Source organism: Lutra lutra, chromosome 2 (genome assembly GCF_902655055.1).
Source record: "Lutra lutra chromosome 2, mLutLut1.2, whole genome shotgun sequence".
Lineage (NCBI taxonomy): Eukaryota > Metazoa > Chordata > Mammalia > Carnivora > Mustelidae > Lutra > Lutra lutra.
Window position 1 is genome coordinate 24261557 of NC_062279.1, and position 21820 is coordinate 24283376.

Here is a 21820-nt window from a genome sequence, read left to right on the forward strand (position 1 = left end):
ATTTTTTAAGAAGCAACGTCTTTCCCAGTGAGGGAACAAAGAATCAAACTTTCCATACACAGCTGCTGAGAATTTATATATATTGGTACAACTTTTCTGCAGTACTTGACGACATGCAGAAAAAGTTGTGTGAACTTTTTGACATAGAAATTTCACCTTTAGGAATCTGTCTTTTAAAAGAATCTTAACATGGGTGAAGGTATAGTGACCAGGATGTTCTATGTTTATTTAAAATAGTAAAAAATAGTAGAAATCTACATGTCTAAAAATTAGAGATTAGGTAGAAAGAATAGCATATAGCCATACTATGTGATTTTATATTATATTTTTAAATGATATAAAATTCATTTATTGGCAGAAAAAAAACAGTATGATGGGTGAAGAAAAGCAGAACATAAGGCATGTGTAAAATGTTACAAATTTGTTATATATATTGGAACAGTTCCTTTTCCTCTGTATTTTCCAATTTCCAATCATTAATTGTATTACTTACATAAGAAAAGAGCTATTAAACTATGCAGATGAGAAAAAGAAACTGAAGAAAAATTTTAAAACCTAATAGAAGAACATTAGGGCACTGAGATGGTGGGTGTTTTTTCTTTTTTCTCACTTTTGTAAATTCTCTGCAACATTCTTGCTTTGCTTTTATTACCTAAAATATTTAAAAAATTAATAGGGAAACCAACATTGATTTGTAAGCCCATCATTAGGGACAATATGAGATTGATTCTGCCCCTCCTGCTTCCTTTCCTCTCCATAGGCCTTTCTGGAAGCGTAGACACATTTCTCCACATTTCTCTAGGGAAGCCTCTTGGTGACCTTGTGTACCAATCAAGAGTTCAGTGAGTACAGAGAGGAGCTGGTGCCAGACTGCCATCACAGTCTCTCTGACTTCCCCACTAATCACTTGGTGCACTATAAAAAGAGCTGATGGGAGAACTTGGCCCTGGCCAGCTCTCCCACCCACTGCCTCGCCATGAGGCCTGCCACTGGGCTTCTCCAGGTTTCCATCTCCTCAACCATTGGGAGACAGTGGGGGGCAGTTCTCTAAATTTCCCTTGGCTGAACTTTCTGATTCTGGGTGCAGGTAGGAAATGCAGCTCACAATAACCAAGGAGACTTGCAAATCCAGAGATCTGTATCTACAAAGAGCTGTAAAAACTAAAGAAGATTAAACAGAGGTCATGCTAAGCTATGGGAATCATGAGTTCCCTCGGATTAAGTAACCGGATTTCACTAGATGCCCCCACACTCACTCTGTAGTCTCTGTTCACATCGCTGAGCTGCCAATCATTACTAGGGAGGCCCATTCGCTTGTACTCTTCACCGAGATCGATCAGCATCCAGCCCTGTTCTCTTTCTTCTTTGTCCAGCTTGGGGTTGAATGAAAAGCAGTATAACTCCTCATATTTCACTGCAAGATAAAAGAGAATAAAGCCAGGTCAAAACCAGAACAAAATCTCCCCAAAAGCATTCTGTCTCGGCTGGAGTACATCAAGAAGCCAAACCAGCTTCTCGCCTCTCAGGATGCTGCCAGCACCGCCGCATCTTGTTCACCCACAACCTCCCAGTAATGACACGGAGACCTTGGAAGAAGCAAACTCAACTTTGCAAGAGCTCCTTTCCTTTTAGAAACAAGGCCTGCTTCATTCTGCGCTTTTTTTTTTTTTTAAGTTGTTTTTGAAGGCAAACATATTCTCCGGACCACGTAACTTAAAAATTAATTAAGAATGTATGTATCATTAGACACCAAGAACTCAATTTGTTTATGTATATGAAGCTTGGACTTGGGATGGCCTCTCCGAGGCAGACGGAGGCCCAGGCAGCTGCCCCATGTTGATACTCACAATATGAAAAAAAGAAAGAATAACCCAAAAGCTGTGGAATGTATTCAAGTGTTTGCCCTGGAAACATCTGAACTCTTACCAGACACATCATTGTCGTAATTGCACTGCTTATACAAAATTCATAGGATTCATAAAAAAATCAATTGATAGTGTAAGGGGCAAATTCAAGGAAGTCTGATGAAAGTCTGCTTTCAATTCTGCCAGGACGTCTATGTCTTTACAACCCCCCTCTCTGCTTGTGAGGCCAGACCCAACAGCCTTCCTCATTTGGAGCTAGGATTTGATTTTCCTGCTCTGATCTTGTTAAGTTGAAGGAAACGATTAGGCCAGGGCCGTTCAACAAAAATATAAGCAAGACACGTGTCCCTTAAAATGTCCTTGAAGCCACATTAAAAAAACTGAAAAAATAAACAATGAAATTAATTTTAGTACATTTTCTTAGAAACCCAATACAACCAAATATTATCATTTCAACAGGTGGATAATATAAAACTTATTAATGTTGTATGTATCTTATTTCATAATGTCTCTGAAATTCCACATGTATTTCACACTTGACAGAACATCCTCGTTCGTTCTACCCACACTTCAAGAGCCCACCAGCCACGTGCAGCCATATTGGATAGTGCAGACCACCATATTGGATAGTGCAGATCCAAGCACCTCCAGTAAAGATAAATCAAGGCTGATACTCACTAAACCCTTATTTCTTTCCAGATTATGTTCTTAATAAGTGTATTAACCCATGACGGGCCTCATTTTACAGATAAGAAATCCGAGGCAAAGAGAGCTTAAGGAACATCACCAGGGCCACACAGCTAGTAAGTGGGGATCTGGATTTAAATTAGGCAATCTGGCTATAGAGCTCATCCCCTTAATCACACACAATGACCCTCGAAGGCAAGTCCTTCTCCCTTTTCCCCAGATGGACCACTTTTGTGTCTATTCCTTCCTTGTTCCATCGCCTGAATCATCTTTTCTCCAATAGATTTCTTTCTCCTCAATTTTCTTAGGTTCCCCCATTTATTCCTTAATCTGTTGATGACATTCAGATGTGGCTCATTTAATGGCTCTTCCATACATGTCTGGAGGCCCAATAAGGGATCTCACCAGCAGCAAAAGGCCACAGTAACACACTGGCAGCCTGAGATCTGAAGTCAGTTTCAGGCTTGTTGTAATTTCCACGGAAATGACTCATCGCCAAGGAAGAAGAAAGATAAGGGTCATATTTTAATGACCAGATTTTTCATTAGACATGTACTTTTTCTGATAGAAAAAAACCATAAGTAAGTTCATCGGTTAGATAAACGATGTTCTATTTCAGTTTCTCCTGATATATTTCTAAACATCAAGCTTTAGAACATGGATGATTTCAACCAATAAGAAAGCACATACCCCCAGGTGTCTGTATATGCAAACATGGAGTAGATCTTGTCAGTAGGAACTGTCTTTTGTAATCTTAGCTACTAGAGCAGGCAGCCTATGAAACTGAGGTCCTGTTCTGGGAACCATCAGCTGGACACTGACACATCTTTTCCATTTCTCAGGACCATTTCATGACTCAGGCCTCTGATATCACAACGTTAACCGCAAATGCAATTTGTTCAAGAGGCCAAAAGAATCTCTTGAGAAAGCCTCAGTTCCCTCAGTGAAAGAAGAGCTCATGAATACGGGGTTAATAATGGATGTGAAGTTCCCTTTGTCGAAGAGTGACAACTACGTTTAAAGGTAGAAGGAGAAAACCATTCTAGGGCTACATGTAGTTTTCTGTGTATGGGCTCATGCCTGCTGTCATTGGGAGGAGGCAAACACATGGAACAGAAATTAAATGTTTCTAGCAGACATTAAGAAGATCATTCTCAAACTAGGAGGCATTAGGATTGGTTGCCACTAAAACTGTGAAATGTTTTCTTTGGGTTATTTTTAAGCAAAAGAGTGATCGACTATGGCCCTGGTCCAATTTAGTAAAATTCTACACAAGGGGAAAGAAACCCACACTTTTGTCAGCCAAAATTCAGTCTATTCAGTCTTATTACTGTAGGCAAACTTCCTACCCAAAAGCCAGCCCAGGGGAAGCCTTCAGTAGACAACTGTCTACTCTGAGAAATTAAAAAGTACCATTAACACAGATGTAAATTTTACCGAGTACTTCCCGTCCACAATGTTCTGTTCCCCTCACCTGCATCTCCTGCAAAATACGTAGCAGAATTCTTAGTAATCAGCAAGAGGGTGAGTTAAAAACAACACCAGAAGTAAGGCTAGAGAAATCTCTAGTCATTATAGAATCTGAACTGAGAGAACACGCCTGCTTCAGAAAGGTCAGATCCCAGATTCCTCACCTTCATCCCTTAAGACAGACATGTGAAATACTCCACTGGCTTCTCACCCCACGGAGTCTGGGCCATCGCACCCAACATCAAATGTTTTTTGCTGTTAGTGAGGGCGGGGTTCAACAGGAGGTGCACAGAAGGCGTCTCCCCCAAAGCTGTTCCCATAAGCAAATACCCCACATGCCTTTGCACAGTGGGAGTTAGCTGAATGCGTACCTCCAATCTAAAAAAATATTTAGATAAAGTTATGCAGAAATCATTCTATTATTTACTTTATTTACCTTACTTAAACCTTACAATTGCTAAGCAAAGGCAGACTTGAAGGTTTTTCTATCCAGAAAGAAGTAGAACACTTTCTAAATTACTGCTTGAAATTAAGAAAGGGTAGCATTTGGGGGACATTTCTAGGATAGTCAAATCCATGTTTCAGGCCTCAGGAGACGGCCTGAGAGATGCGTGAGGTGACTGACTTGGCATTCCTTGAGCACTTCCATTCATCTGGACTCATTAACACAGGGAAGCCCTTGGCCCTGGGATGGGTTCCCTGCCTATTGCTCTCATCAATGCCTTCGCTCTTGGGCAATCCCATTTCTTACTCCCTGGGGAAGATTTCCACCATCAAGTGGCAATTTTCAACTAGGAATCACCCAGCCTCCAAATGGCCTGGTCTCTGCCCTGCACCCGTGCTCCTTCTCTCCCATTAAAAAGGAAAGGTGTTCACTCTACCAGATAAGGCAGCTGTGGGTAAGACAAAGCAATTAGAGAAAAAAAGAAAAACAACCTGGTTTGTTTCCCAGGTATCAGGCTAAATGGTTATGAAAACAGAATATTTTGGGAAAAAAATGAGGGGGGGGGAATTACCATGGGAGAATCATGGGGAGGACTAATTGGGAGAAACAAAAAGTAACTTAATATTATAATTTAAAAAATACTTTAAAAATAAAAAGGAAACTTGCAATGACCCATGTAAAACCTGAATACTACAGTTACATTACTGATCGCTTTCCTTTTGTAAAAAAAAAAAAAAAAAATTTTTTTTTTTGACATTGAATTGAAAGGAAAGAACAAACACAAATGAGCCTTTGCAGAATGTGGAGGTGGGTCTGGGAAGGGAAAAGTTCCGGCAGTCAGCAGGGGGACACACATATGTGGGGTTTATTAAAACCAAAAGTAACAACTGAAAACTCAGCTGCTCCCAACCTCTCTTTAAGTCAGACAACCTAAAATAAATGGAGCTAAAAACCAGTGAAACAGGGGTGAGAAGACAACACGCCTATTACTGGACTTTGCAGATTCAGAATAAAAATAAGGAGATGTTACTATTTTCAACAAGTAAGTGTTTGAATGAAACACCAGGGCTGTGAAGGCTAACTGTCAGTGGGAAAGGACTTCTGGACTCAGATTAGTGTCATCAGTTAAAAACAAATTTCCACTGCAGACATTGCATAAGCAGCCAAGACTTAGACAAGGATGTCAAAAGTGAAATTAAGCACCTCCTCCAAAAAAAAAGTGAAATTGACCAAATGAGGTGATGTCAATCATAAGATTTTTTAAAATCATAATATTTGTGCAAAAGAACTGGGGACTAAGAAGAACTGGGGGCGGGGGGGAACTATCATTTAGAAAAAAATGGGAAAATAAATAAAGACGGTTTAAATGTTAAAGGGCCCACGAACACCACAGAGGGAAAGATAATTGATAGAAAAATAAACAGCAGAAAGCAAACCAGAGGGAGGAGAATGCACATGGGAAAAATGGAAGCTCTCTGAGAAATAGGGGTCTTTTCATCAGAAAAATGTATATCGTAATAAGTACACTGGATCTGTTTCTCATTGGGGCCAAAGCTTTACTTTAACCTAAATTATTCTTTGTTAAGAATTAAAGAGCTTACTGAATTTGGTGACTTTAATTCTTCATTCTTAACAATTTGAATTCACACAAAAGACCAACCAATAAAATCTCACTAAATGTTTTAGTAGTTTGATGTACCTTATCCCCAAAATCCTAATTCAGTGAAGAGAGAATCTCAAGAGTTCTGAAAATCTCCTTTATATGGAGAAAGAGAGAGAGAGTCCTCTATAGGACCTTGCAATTTAGGCATGTCCATAAGGTAGCTGAAAATAGGTGGTTTGTGTTGGTGACTACCCAGAACAACTAAAGAGCTATTTCGTGATACTAGAATTCAAAGGTTACCACACACACACACACACACACACACACACACACACACACACGGCCCTTACTCTGATAGACCTAGGAGGGGATGGTGCATTTTGTAAAAGATCTACAGATGGCTCTGATAAGCCACCCCTATTCCCAGCTGGAACCCCCTCCACCTTTCTCTACCTCCATCCAGATTCAAAAGCCTGCTTCCAAGGTTGTAGGCTGTAATGGGTCCTAATTTGAGCATTGCCTCTAACATTAAACTATGAAACTGTCTGGGGTCCATGTCACCTTCCCACACTCATTAAAGTACTGTGTTTTATTGGGGCGCCTGGGTGGCTCAGTGGGTTAAGCCACTGCTTTCGGCTCGGGTCATGATCCCAGGTCCTGGGTTCGAGCCCCACATCGGGCTTTCTGCTCAGCAGGGAGCCTGCTTCCTCCTCTCTCTCTGCCTGCCTCTCTGCTTACTTGTGATTTCTCTCTGTCAAATAAATAAATAAAATCTTTAAAAAAAAATAAAATAAAAAAAATAAAGTACTGTGTTTTATGTAAACTGGCATTTCCAATTCCAGTGTTTCAAGATGCTTGTGGTTTTTGTATTTTTTAAAGATTTTATTTATTTATTTGACAGAGAGAGACACAGCAAGGGAGGGAACACGAGCAAGGGGAGAGGGAGAGAAGAGAGCGGGAGAGGGAGAAGCAGGCGCCCCACTGAGCAGGGAGCCCTATGCAGGGCTCGATCCCAGGACCCTGGGATCATGACCTGAGCGGAAGGCAGCTGCTTAACAACTGGGCCACAGAGGCGCCCAAGATGCTGGTGGCTTTCTAAAAACCTTCCGAAGTAATAGGTTTAATTCAATTAACCACTGTGATCTCTGGCTATGTCTAATACCTACCTCGCCAACGTCACCTTTAAGAAAAAGTGTGTGTTTTACAAAGTGAGAACACAGAGATTTTCCTCCCCAGGGGCCTTCGCCATGAGAGTCCCGGCGCTCAATGCCCGCACCGGCCACAGCCCTCACAGTCACCGGGATTTGCCCTTCCAGCCACTCAGCTCTTTCCCAGTGCTCTGGGCTAGTCCTAAATCCTATTAATCCGGTCAGAGTACATTTATTATCCCGTCCAGCCATTAATCAGTGACACAGAAACTGCTGGCACACAGCTCTCCTCGCATTCCCCACTGCACGCAACCTCACATACATCTTCCCAGAACTTCTGTTCCAATTATAGTGCACCCTCTAAAAAGTTCAACTGCTTTTCTGGCTAACTCTGCGCGATTCTCTGCAACACACGGAGATGAAAAAGCCTCCACCAGCTGCTTTGCGGGGGGAGCAAAGTCAAGTCGAAAGGATCCGATTTAGATAGCTCCCTGGCATCATTTTCAAGAAACAACTTGAGTTCTTCGCTATCTGACGATGATACAGCCACACCGTAAGAAATGGAGGACCCAGCCACACCCCTGGCAGGGGTTACCGTCAAACTTCTTGTCCTGAATCAAAAAGCATTTAGCCCAGGAAATATAAAGCTATATTCCATCTTCCTTGTCAGCGATTTTGCTGTAATACTACCACGAAGATTACTCTTCTATAAAAGATTTATTTTTACCGAATTCTCTCCAGAAACTCAGGCGTCTGTTTCTTTTAAGTAAAAGGACACCACAACCGATACAAGCCACACAGACAATAAATGCTTCTCTAGAAGTAACAGGAAGCCGTACGTGGGAAGCCCCACGCCGAGGGCTAGAACAGGGGAGTAACTGACAGCATCTATTTTTCAAATCAACCAAACATTCTTCCCATGACACTTAAGAAGGTTTTGTGTAGGACGACAAACATACCCACACCGTGAATACAACCGATGCTAACCAAGTCTAGTCATACCAACCTCGGGAAACCTCTATCACCATCACAAAGCAATAAAAAACCAAACCTTAAAAGCCCCAAGAGGGGAAAGTGCCCTAGAACCATTTGATATTAATATTTTCCACACACAACAGTTTGTCAGTTTTACCTTAGGTTTCAAGCAAGGTGGCTTAATTATCATAGTATGGGAAGGGCATAATTCTTTTTTTTTTTTTAAGATTTTATTTTTATTTATTTGACAGACAGAGATCACAAGTAGGCAGAGAGGCAGGCAGAGAGAGAGGGAGAAGCAGGCTCCCTGCCAAGCAGAGAGCCCAATGCGGGGCTCGATCCCAGGACCCTGAGATCATGACCTGAGCCGAAGGCAGAGGCTTTAACCCACTGAGCCACCCAGGTGCCCCGGGAAGGGCATAATTCTAAAATGATTTCACTCCAAAAGGAAAAGCTATAAAACTTCCCACCCAAGGTAAAGTGAATACTAAGAATAATGAAAGAGGTCCATACCTTTAACAACTCAGGGCGAGCCCCCTTAAAGGCAATGAATCATTCAGAATTCTTGGCCTCATTGGAGGACTGCATAACATATTATTGCTAAAACACCATAATTCTTCAACTATGCAGATTTCTTGAACACAGCTTGTGAACCTAAAGGTGCGACATAAGAAACGCTGAGCTCTCTACCCTACCTGGCCTTGCAAGGCGTATCAGAGAGATGTACACATCGTGGCAGTCTCGCTCCTGCGGGATGAGGAGTTGTAACACCTGGAAGTTCTTGCAGCGAATAAGCAGAGAGCATCCAGTAGCGGTTGTGGCCTGTTTTTCAATGGTGGAAATCTGACTGTGAAGAATCTGCAACCAAAAGTCATGTGGAGACGCTAAACCCTGGTAACAGATAAATGAGATAAGCACAACCCAGATCTCGGAAGCAACACAGACAAGAAACTCTCCTCCATCTCCAGCTAGCTCAGCACCTGCACTCAGATGACAAGAACCAATGTTCAGGAAAAGAAACCATCTAACTCGGTCATTTTATTTTTCATTACCAAGCCTTCTGGTAATTATATCCAGGCTAATTATATACAGAGCACATAACGTTGTACAAGTCCAGGTAAGGGAACATTTTGGTAGTCAAATGGTGAATGAACTTCATAGCTAAAATTAAATAAGGTCATGAGAAGTTAGTAAAATAAACCTCGCAATCAACAAAAGTTTGAGATGGCTCCGCTGGGAGGTGCCACCATGCTCCTTAATTCCACATGGGATGCTCAAGTTCAATAGCAACTTGCAATTGCTGTTTTCTAAGCTGCTGGTAATCAGGCAGGCTGGAGAAGAGATTTATGTTAAAGATTTATGTCAGGCTGAAGTGCATCTCCCTCGTGCTTTGGTGCCAGGGTGGGGGGGTGAGGGTGGAGGGGTCTCTGCTCCGTCAATGGGAGCATTTGTTATCTTCTGTTACTGTGGTTATGGTTGCCACACACGGTTACATCAGTTTCGGGTGCACAATATGGTGACTCATCAACTCTATACATTATGCTAAGTGTAGTCACCATCTGTCACCAGTACTCTCCACCCAGTAATGCCTGCCACCTTCTGCTGAAATGTAACAATGTCTACAGAATATAGAAAAGGGAAAAATCTACAATTCAGGGATTCTGCTTCCAGTCAGAGTGTCCCAGTTGGGTGGCTATGGAAAATAAGACATAGCCAGTGGTCTCATTACTAAGTAGCAGAAATATCTGACAAAGGGACTCTTCCCTACCTTTTCTTTCCTTTGTTTGCAAATTATCGGAAAAGTGAAGACAACATTACAAAATAACTAAATGGCTTTGGTGGTATAGTGGTGAGCATAGCTGCCTTCCAAAATAACTAAATGGTCGGCATTATTGGATCCTACAAATATGATGTATTGCAGATAAGGCACGACCGAAGGGCTGTATCTGGCACTGATGTTCTCGAATCTCTACTTGACAGCTGTGACATGAAACACTCACATCTCTGGCTATTTCTGGGCCTGTCTTCAACGATGTTTAAATAATGAGTGTTTAAAATGAATAAGTCGATCAAGTGGGTTTGACTCTGCAAAAAAAGACAAAGCTGACCTTCCAAAAATAGTCCCCTAACACCCAAATACCGAAAGCCCACCCACAGGGACAAAACTCATTACTTAAAACAACAGAAAACACATAAAAAGGCCAAGAATAAAGAATGCGTACCCATGTTTCTTTTCTTGTATCAGGTGCATTTTCCACAAATATGACGTGAGTAGCCGTCAAATACAAAGTTCCCAGGGCTGCTTTTTTAGAAGATATTCGATCTACCAAGCGGACATTTTCAACCTAGAGAAATCAGTTTGACAGTTATCATAAAGCAAAAGACTATTTGTAAAAATAAATAGTAAGTAGGTAATCTTGGATTTAATCCAAAATATATAAAATTTTGAGGGTCCTTCCAATAATAAAACCCAAACTTATCCTCTTAATTGGATCTTAGTATGATTCTGTAGATTAAAATACAAAAATTCACCTGTTATTTAAAATATAATTTTAAATGTACCACAAAAGTTTTATAGACCTATTCTTTAAGAATACCCTCTTTGTATTTTAAATAAGTCAGCATTTTCATATCACTATAACTATATAATTCTAATTTAAAGCAGGAAGTGTATGTATCAAAGTTCTGAGTTTTAACAATAACATCTATAAATTATGTCTATTAAAAGGACTATAATGTATTTCTCTATGTATTTCTTGGTAGTAGAAACAGCCTCAAGACAGTTTGCTTCCACATAAACTAGCAGGAAATATAGGAGAGCAAAAAGTATCAGAGAAATGTTCTATATGTTTACAAAGAAAACCTACCAAATTAAGACGCTCACATTCATTTATAATAAAAGCCCCCTAATAAGTAGAATTTTCACCACTGACTTTGATTGGGATGGTTAAGAGAGATCTCTGGGAACAATTTTCATCAAGCATACATCTCTTATAAGCAGAACAGTTTCAAGGATATGTGCATTTGGATTATTAGAGTGGAAATTCTAAGACAATCTCTACAGGGCAAATGGAAACTGAGGGAACTATAACTCTAACAAGGCAGGGCCATGACAACTACCAGATGAGCACTCCTGTAACAATGGCAGGCTTGGCATTGCTACTTACTACAGTAGATGATCAACCATCTACAGACAAACATTGGCTCAACCCCCACCCCTCAAGTCAAGATGGCTACTTGCTTCTGTGAGGAAGCTTCAGGGACTAGTGAATGGCATTTGCTCCAATCTTCAGTCTAATATGGAAGCTGTGGCCCGGATGTATTCGGGAGGCACAGGGCTTCCCCCAGCCATCCCCCACTCCCCCACCCCCACTCCAGGAAGACCTCAGGGAATAGCAGACCTAATGAGCACCCCTCAGGACACTAAGGTCAAACAGCACTCAAGACATTCCATTGCCTCAATCTTCTCTGAGCCTTAGAACGAAAGCAGCCCTCTGAGAAGAGCACCGGAGGGTCCCATCCCACTTCTGCCCAATTTTCAGGGATCTGATGAAGTTAAAAAAAAAAAAATTCGGTATTTAAAATATGTTTTTATTCATACGATTTAGCCTGAAGTGGTTGTGTAATTCCTGAGGCCCTGTGAACGCAAAAGATGCTCATTTAACAGGAGGGTCTTAACCTACCAGCTCATAGTTTTAAAAAAGTATTTCTTTTGTTACTGATGTGTTCCTTCCATATCATTATTCATCATTGTGTCTCTTGTAAATGGTCTTCATGTCACTGATTCACTTTCCTGCTAGGTGATCATCATTTCTTATGTATTCACAAGAATTGTTTCTATTAGTAAGGAGAAGAGCCTACAGCTGAATTTTTATTTGTGTGTTTTATAACTTCCTCTTGACCAAACTCTTTTACTGCCTCTACTAAGTTTTTTTTTTTTTTAAGATTTTTTTTTTATTTATTTATTTGACAGACAGAGATCACAAGTAGGCAGAGAGGCAGGCAGAGAGAGAGGAGGAAGCAGGCTCCCCGCCGAGCAGGGAGCCCGATGCGGGGCTCGATCCCAGGACCCTGGGATCATGACCTGAGCTGAAGGCAGAGGCTTTAACCCACTGAGCCACCCAGGCGCCCCATGCCTCTACTAAGTTTTGTTTTTTTTTTTTAAAGATTTTATTTATTTATTTGACAGAGAGAAATCACAAGTCAGCAGAGAGGCAGGAAGAGAGAGAGGAGGAAGCAGGCTCCCTGCTGAGCAGAAAGCCCGATGTGGGGCTCGAACCCAGGACCTGGGATCATGACCCGAGCCGAAGGCAGCAGCTTAACCCACTGAGCCACCCAGGCGCCCCTCTACTAAGTTTTTAAGTGAGGTGTCTTGGATGCTCTGAGAAGACAGGAATATTTTCTATAATATTCTCTTTCTTCTTTTCCAGTATTCATATACCTTTTCCTTTCCTTGTTTACTGGCAGGTTCAAGAGCAGCAGCAAGAGGACTCATTCATGTTTTCATTTGTTTCTCTTTTTAATAACATATTTTTTGAGATATCTGCTCCCTTAGAGTGTGCCACTCTGTGGTTTTTAGCATATTCATAGCATTGTGCTTACTGTTCTCACGTATCCATCACCACGATCAATTCTGAAACATTTTGTTTGCCCCCCAAAGAAACCTTGTACCCAATAGCATTTGCTCTTCACTTCTTCCCCAACCACCTCAGCACTAGGCAACCACTGGATTTGCCTATTCTGGGCTGGTTTCCTTCACTCAGCATCATGCTTTCAACCCATGTCTCAATCCAAGTTGATCCAATGCGTCAGTACTTCATTGCCTTGTATTGCCAAGTAATACCCCATTATAAAGATACAGATTTATCACATTTTATGTATCCATTTGTCAATGGATGGACTTTCGGACTGCTTCTCCTTTCTGGCTATTAGGAATAATGCTGCTATGGACGTTCTTGCACAAATTGTTGTGAGGACATTCCTTTTCATTTCTCTTGGGCACACACATATGTACACACACATACACACATCCAGATGGAAATGCTGTGTCATACACTAACTCTGTTTAACATTGTAAGGAACTTCCACATTATTTTCCAAAGTGGCTGTACCATTTTACAATCCTACTACCAATGTATGGAATTCCAATTTTTCCATGTCTTTTAAAGTTTATTTATTTTTTAAAAATATCTTATTTATTTATTTAAGAGAGAGAGAGAGAATATGAGAGAGAGAGCATGAGACGAGAGAGGTCAATGGGAGAAGCAGAATCCCCGCTGAGCAGGGAGCTCAATGCAGGACTCAATCCCAGGATTCCAGGATCACGACCCGAGCCGAAGGCAGTCTCCCAACCAACTGAGCCACCCAGGTGCCCAACCACATCTTTGACAACACTTTTTATAATCTCTCTTTCTGATTACAGCCATCTTAGTAGGTGTAAGAGAGGATCTCACTGTAATTTTGATTTGCATTTCCCCAATGATTAATGATGTTGAGCATCTTTTCATGTGTACCTCTATTTGTAATGGGAACACTCCAATATTTCACCATAGTTTGATGTTGATACTTTTTTTAATCACATTGTCGAAGTGACCTATTCTTCATTAAGAATTTTGAATTAAGAATTCACTAAGAATTTTGATTTTTTTTAAAGCTTTTAGATATTTATTTATCAGAGAGAGAGAGTGCGCGCCCACAAGCAGGCAGAGTGGCAGGCAGAGGCAGAGAGAGAAGCAGGCTCCCCATCAAGCAAGGAGCCGGATGTGGGACTCGATCCCAGAACCTAGGATCATGACCTGAGCCGAAGGCAGCAGCTTAACCCACTGAGCCACTCAGGCATCCCAAGAATTTTGATTTTTAAAAATCAAGAATGAACACTATGCTTTTTAAAGTATGTATTTGGATGATTATTTGCTTTTTACTTTAATCCTACATTACAATAGCAATAGAGTTCTTTTTTTTTTTTTTAAGATTTTGTTTTTATTTATTTGACAGATAGAGATCACAAGTAGGCAGAGAGGCAGGCAGAGAGAGAGAGGAGGAAGCAGGCTCCCCGCTGAGCAGAGAGCCCCACGTGGGGCTCGATCCCAGGACTCTGGGACCATGACCTGAGCTGAAGGCAGAGGCTTTAACTCACTGAGCCACCCAGGTGCCCCAATAGCAATAGAGTTCTTAATCTTTAAACAAGTCTTGGATTCTCAGGATCGGTGTTTTATTATTTCTTATATTTTACCTGTTATAACTGTTCTATTTTCTGTTTTGGTTTTGCATCTATGCTTTTAAGAGAGACTGACATGTACCAGCCTGTTTGTTCTATTTTTATCAGGCTAATTCACCATGATTATGATAACATTCATTAATCAGGAAGATTTCATCATACACATAATTTTTGAAACAAATATAGATACTTCTTAGTACAGAATTAATTCTTTAATAATTCTTTCCATTTCTGATATAGTTATGTATCTACTCAATGTTACCATTTTTTTTTTAAAGATTTTATTTATTTATTTGAGGGAGAATGAGTGAGAGAGAGCATGAGAGAGGAGAAGGTCAGAGGGAGAAGCAGTCTCCCCAAGGAGCTGGGAGCCCGATGCGGGACTCGATCCTGGAAGTCCAGGATCATGACCTGAGCTGAAGGCAGTTGCTCAACCAACTGAGCCACCCAGGCGCCCCTCAATGTTACCATTTTTTAAAAGATTTTATTTTTTTAAGTGATCTTTACACTCAACATGGGGGTTGAACTCACAACTCCAAATTCAAGAGTCACATGCTTCATGGACTGAGCCAGCCAGCTTCCCTTCTATATTACTGTTTTTTTACTAAATCTTGTTTTGACATGTATTTTCTTTACAAATTATCTTCTAATGGATGGTTTTCAACGTCTTAGATACTTTTAATTCTTATCTGTGGATGACTCCCTCCCTCTTCATTCTTTCTCTCATTCCCAAACTGTGAATTACATTTTTACTTTCTTGTGATTACATAGGCAAAGGGTTTTCTTCAAAGGAACAAGTCCTGGATCTACAGACTTAAGATTTTTTTCTCTTTTCTAATTGTTTAATTTCTGCTCCTTTGTTAGTAATATTTCAGCTTTCCTTGATATGGCTTTGTTTTATTCTTTGCTCATTTCTGAACTCTCAGGTTTGAGTCAGTCCACTCATTGTCATTCTTTTTGTTTAATAACAAGTTTTAAAGTCCAATGATTTTCCTCCAAGTATATCTTTGGCTGCACCTTATTAGTTATATTTGCAGTATTCTTGCTCCTCTTGCTTTCTAGAAGAATCTATAATTGCATTTTTTATTGCTTCTTTGACCCAGGAATATTTAAGGAGAATATTTTTCAATTCCCACATGATCAGATCATTTTATTTAAACTTTTGTCATTAAATGTTCTATTCTGAACTAACACGAGAAAGGTCTTATGGAAGAGAGTTGTGGGAGAAAAAAAGCAAGGGGATATATTATTTTTGGAACATTTCTATGGGAAAATACTTATTTGCATGCTAAAATATAACTACTTAAATTAAGTGGAGGTTCAGGGGTGATACAGTCATTAGCAGTATCTAAAAATGGACTGTAGATGATTTTCCCTGCCCTTGGGACTAAGGAGACAAAACTTTATTGGGATAATCAGATTGAACAAAAGGTAATATTTTGAGGCAAAAAAAATTAGTATGGCTTATTCTCTCCATAGAAGTGAAGGAAAACTATACCACTCAGATTATTTTTAGAAAGTCTCAGTGAAACAGAACGAGGTTTGCAGATGGTGGTAGATTAGAATACTTAATGAGATTTTTTTCCATGTCTTTTTGTTAACTTTGGCTGCTGTTGCAGGAAAATTACATTTCAAAATTTGGCAATAGTTCTTATAGGTCCCATTGCTGTTAAAAGTAATTTTGAAATAGAGGGAGAAAAAAAATTAAAAAACAAACAAACAAGGGAAACAGAAGAAAATAATTTCCCAGTAATCTGTAATGACAACTTAAATGAGTAATAAAAATTAAAATTTAATTGTCTGAGAATTCTGTGGTGATAGGGAGCACTGCGCAGGGGCCACCACATGGCTCCCACTAAAATAGCCAGAACATTCGTGACTAGGACTCTAGAATCAGTCAACTGCACATAAAATGAAACAAATCTCAAGAGTTTGGGCACCATCTTGACAACCCATTGGTTCAATAGCTCTGCCTCATTGTTCTGCTAACTTAATTCTATCCTATTTAGACATACAAGTTAAGCTATATGGTAATAAAGCCTAATTCATGCATGAAGAGATAGGACTCAGGAAACTACCAGCTTCTCTAGAGAACGTTATTATGATTCATTTGTGTGTTCCCAGGAACACCATGCTTAAGACACACTAGGTATTTGCGAATAGCAGTTCATTTAAGCAAAACATTTTACAGCGTATCACTAATTCTTGGGTGTATCTTTTTCACATTCTGACATTTCTGAAAATGGAATTTGTCTTACAGTTAACGCGTAAGAAGCTGTTACGTCATGTAACTGGCAGTGCTTCTGTCTTTTTCAGCAAGATATAAGATCTTGGTGCATCTCACCATCATTGATGTCCTAGATTTGCTGAAATGCAGTTAAATTTGTAGTCAGTGGCACATAAATTATATTTGAAACCATGAGATCCAAAGAGGTTAACCAGGGAGAACATGTAGAGTGAGAAGAGAAGAAATCTGAGGAAATCCGACCTTTAAAGATCTGACAGAAGAAGAGGAATCAGAAAAGCAAACTAGAAAGGAATCTAGCTGGAGGAGAAAAGTCAGGGGAGTGTGCTCTCAAGGAACCATGTGCAGAGGGAGTGGTTAAGAGAATGGAAGGGTCCATTCCCAATGCTGCTGAGAGATCACATAAAGCAATAACTGTAAACTGTGCCCACTGGATTAGTGACATGGAAGATGCTGGTGACCTTAGTAGGAGTGGTCCTGGGAGCCAAGGGATCAGGAGCCCGAACACAGTAGGAGGAGGCGTGAGCTCCACAGAAGTTAAGAAAGCAAAGACTCTTCTCTTTGTAGAAGTTATGGGTGGAACTGGGCAGAAGCCAGAGTGGGAGAGCCTGACCATTGAAACTCCATCCTGGAGCAGCGGAAGACCAAAGAATAAGAGGAGCCTTCCAGAAGCAACTGGCATGTCAAGACATGTTACAGAATCCTGTTATGCTGCCAACGAGGGGACATCTGGAGCTATGATACTCACAGAAAATACAACTCCAGTTAAGAGGAACTCATGAGAAATACATTTTAAAGGATCAGAAAAAGAAGATGAGGTTTGCTGGGCAAGGATTTATTTCTCCTGCTAATACCAAAGTCTTCCCCAACCATATAAATCTTTTCCCCCTGGCCTTAAAAACTGGTCTTTTTTTCTTTTAATTTAAACATGTACTTATTTACATAATGTTTAAAGTTTCAGAAATGTAGAAGGAAAGAAAGAAAATTACCCCTAGTTCCATGATCCAAACATAAGCTCTTTTAATTTTTTGGTATATTTTAGATAAGATTTATATTTAACCATTATTTGATTAGGTAGTAAAGTGTCAGAAGAAATAATTCCAAGGGTGGGCAGGAAAAGTCTTTTGCTTTACTGAGCCTTGCCTTTGCCCCAAATTTTTAGGACAGTTGCTGTACACCATGATGTCCTGATGGGTTGGATGAGGACAGTGTAGCTAGGTAAGGGGTACTTTTTACTTCTCCACAGCTGGGTCATGGAAGACAGACACATGAGTGGACAGTGAGACAACCTCTGACCTGACTACCTCAGTAGGAGGAACAAATTATGCCAGAGAGGATTGTGGAAATGCAAACCTCCATGGGAATTGGCAAGAATTCCAGGGAGAGTTTTGGATTTCCAAAGGGAAAAGAAAGGGAGTGTTCAAAATAGCCTTCCCCATAGTTCATAGATCAGGCCAATCTCAGCTGTCATTTGGTTTATGTCAAAATTACCAAAATAATAATAATAAAACAATAACAAATATTTTTAGAGTACTTACTCTATGCCATGAACTGTGCTGTCACTTTGTGTAAGTGACCCCAGTTAATCTCCATGATAACCCCATGAGGTAAGTCTTTACATAATCCCCAGTTCACAGTTACTGGGGACCAGCTTCCCCAGCCCATTCAGCAGCATGCAGCGAGGCTCAGGCTGGAGCTATGGTCTGCCTAACTCAGAGCCCAAGTTCACCATGCGCTGAGGCTGTGGGCACCGCTGAGTGCCTCTGAGGTCACTTTAGTCCTGTTCTTCAAAATCAATACATGCAGGATAATCGATAAATAATTTTCTTAACCAGTTTTATACATGAAAGTTAGTATTTGAAAATTGAATGATTTCACACAAAATCATACTATAAAACCATATTCACAAACCACTATCAGCATATTCTTTGAGATTGACCCAAAGACAGAAAGCTTGAGCGTGGAACACAAGAGCCCGAACACTGGTAGGAGGAGACATTCAGGGTTCTCAGAACTAACAATAGAGAGACCACCAAATATCCAGTTCCATTCGACAAAATGCCTATGCAGAGCACCATTTAAGGTCCAAAGAAGAACAGAAGGGTGAATAAGAGTGAACTCTGTCTAGCTCAAGAATCTTACAGACTCAATGGGAGAGTCTGTGCCCCAGTTTAAGGGCCTTTTCATTCCCATCCCTGCTCTGCTGGCTTTAGATTGAAGCGAAAAAAGGTTTCATCAGCTTTTCTAGGCCAAGGCTGAAAAGCTTCAGTGAAAACCCTGGGTCCTGCCACGTCACTGCCAGGTCTGAAACAGGACACCCAGCTACAGAACACAAGCCTTGCTCCGTCCTTCCCTCGCCGCCTGGGAATCAGGGGGACCTTGGAAATCAATGAGACACAGAGCCTCTCTTCAGCAACTCTCCATCACAGCACCTTCTAATTTCAGTCTTAATAGAATATGAGCTTTGCTTGACCTTCTACCCCTATTCTAGGTCGAATATGGGATTGTGGAACATTCTGGATTCCAGAATCATACCAGACTCTCTACAAAGGTAAAGCTGCTCTGCAGGACAGCAGTCCACAGTGTGGGGCAGGATCACCTTCTACTGAAAAAGAAGAAAGGCAAACATCACTAGCCACCAGCTTTGCTTGGACCAAAGACCAAGTCCTCAATACCATATAAATGAGGCTGAAGGTCACTGCCAATCATCTGGGGGAAGGGATCCAGAGGTTGCTGAACAGGGAGAAATCAAAATGCCTGCAGTAGCCAAAACCTAGGACAAGTTTATGTTCTAATCTAAGAAAAGCAGCTAGATAAATAGTTTGTCATGCTAAATTTGGTATCATGACATTTTCTAGTTCTACCAACATGAAAAGTAAAGTATTTTCGAGTCAGGAGGCCCAGGCTCTGGTGCCGGTTCTGGTTTTGGAACTGAACTGTGGGGCCCTGAGCAGTTTACTCACCATCTCTGGGTTCCCACTTCTACAAAGGACCCAAAGGATATTTAGTATCTTTCTCTATGCTACCAGATTGCGGTTAGAACTTACTGGTCCTTCACAGAGAGGCCAGAAAGCACGCACAATAGTAACTGTGAAAATATCAGCCTTAATGATTCCATATTCAGTTCTCCAGAAATTCAGTCACTCGATAACATGGTTGGCCAACAGAACTCTTGGGGTCTCCTAAGGAAAGGAAGCACCAGAGTCTGCACCAGCATCCAGCACTCAGGGGCCCAAAGGAGAGAGATGAACAGACAAGCCCGAGCACCCTGCCCACTAGCCGGGGGAGAAGCCGCCTGAGCCAAGACTGGCTCTTTCCCAGTCTCCAGGCTCCCTTGCCCTTTCCCCTTTCTGGAGACTGAGAACCTGGCTTCCTGTGAATCCTGGAGGACTCGGTAAGACTTCCTGGGTTATTTCTACCTCTGATAATTAAGTATTATTTGGGTTTCAGTCTGAATTTATAAAGTATCTTGCTGTAGTGTTTTAAACAAAGAACTCTGGTTGCCGTTCTTTAACAGATGATACCAGATTGCATCTTGGTTAAAGTATTATTTACAGTATTTGTATTATTTGTATTTCCAGTACTGTATTATTTACAGTATTTACAGTATTTGATCTAAGTGCTCATAAAATTCTTTAAGATAAAATGAAAGAAAACATCCTATACAACGTATCTGTATGTCATTTCTGAAAACATAATATTTTAAAAGCTATCGATGTAGCCATCCACTTTTCTACAGTCTTTAATGGTGACATTCAGGCCACACAGTATACTGAAACAATCTGGCTTCTAATCACCCACCCATCACATTCCCACATCCCTGGTCAGAAAGTGGCTAGGTGACAAGGGGGGACTTGAGCAGACCCGAACTTGAGACTATTACAAAAATGAAAAGCTAAAAGTCAAGGCAGACTTCATTTTTCCTAAAGGGTTCTTCTGTTATAAGCAGAACAGGTCCTATGAGCTACATAATGTGAGGATGGACGATACAAAAATGTGCATTATTAATTCAGTTTGAAATACACGATAGTTAATGTAGGTCCATTACCTTGCATAGTAATTAGCACAGTGATTAGGAGGGGTGGGACATGGGAGCTCCCGGGCTGGGGAGCCGTCCCTGGGCATCCACGGCAGCGCCGACTCCCTCACATCCCCACGAGCTGACTGCTGAGAATCACAATCAGGCCAATCCAGGACTACTTTTCCAGAAAAGCCAATGGTAAAGAATGAAGCACAATTATGGCAGATTCCTTTCCACTTCCCCTTTGAGTAGAGAAAGAAGGAAGGGTAACAAGAACAGCAATTTTATGATTTACTGAGCAACTAGCAAGTGCCAGGTATTGTACTAAGTGTGGTCCATAAACTATCTCTAACTCAGCTGAAAGGTAGACATGATTATCCTATTTCACGGATGATAAAGTAGAAGTGCATGTAGAATAAAGCCCATGGAGTCACAGCCAGAGAGCAGCAGGCTCGGATTTTCTACAGAAATATCTGATACTCACATCCATTTCCCCAAGCCCTTCCTGCACTCTGCCTCTGCCATCCAGAACTAATATTGCAAATAAGGAAAGGCATCATGGCTGAAAGCCCATCCTCTATTTCCCCTAAAATTTCAATTAGAGAGTTATATCGTTAACAAGTAAAAAGCTGTGGCTAACGCTGAGGCGTTGATAATTCAGCAGAGCGCAGCTCAGTTGGCCAGTGAGCCCTGCTCACTCCGTCTTGTCTGGAAGAGCCAACCCCATGGTACTGCAGTCCTTACCGCCTGGAGAGCCTGGCTCCCCAGATGGTCCCAGGACCAGCTGGACAGTCGTGAATAAGCACCAGCATGCTTCACATCCTACGGTATAATGTCATCCTGCAGAAGCAGGAGAACCATCCAAGAAATTAAGTTCCACTTCTTCTAGCCAGCCATGCATTCATTATAGAAACATCTACCCTATTAGAAATTCTGAATGGTTCTTTTTATGGTCAGTGTCCCTATGTTGCTAAGCAAGATGTTTTCAGTTTGAAGCAAGAGCTCCAGGATAATGAATGATCCCACCTATGAGTAAGTGCACTAGTGAGAGAAAAAGAAAAAGAAAAAGAAAAAAAAAAAACACGTACCTTGGTGGACATTAATAATAAACAATAATGGATAAACAGATCCATATGAAAGACTT

At 40.9% G+C, this 21820-nt stretch overlaps 1 protein-coding gene across 1 annotated transcript in view; it reads right to left on the reverse strand.

Annotated features, from left to right (window-relative positions):
- Positions 1-21820, reverse strand: part of MTMR7 (myotubularin related protein 7) — a 106040-nt gene that overhangs the window by 49013 nt on the left and 35207 nt on the right. Inside the window, exons 2-4 of the mRNA XM_047716110.1 lie at positions 10416-10538; positions 8889-9051; positions 1257-1414 (exon numbers count right to left, since the gene is read on the reverse strand). Of these exons, the coding sequence (XP_047572066.1) occupies positions 1257-1414; positions 8889-9051; positions 10416-10538 (444 nt within the window). The remainder of the gene's footprint in view (positions 1-1256; positions 1415-8888; positions 9052-10415; positions 10539-21820) is intronic.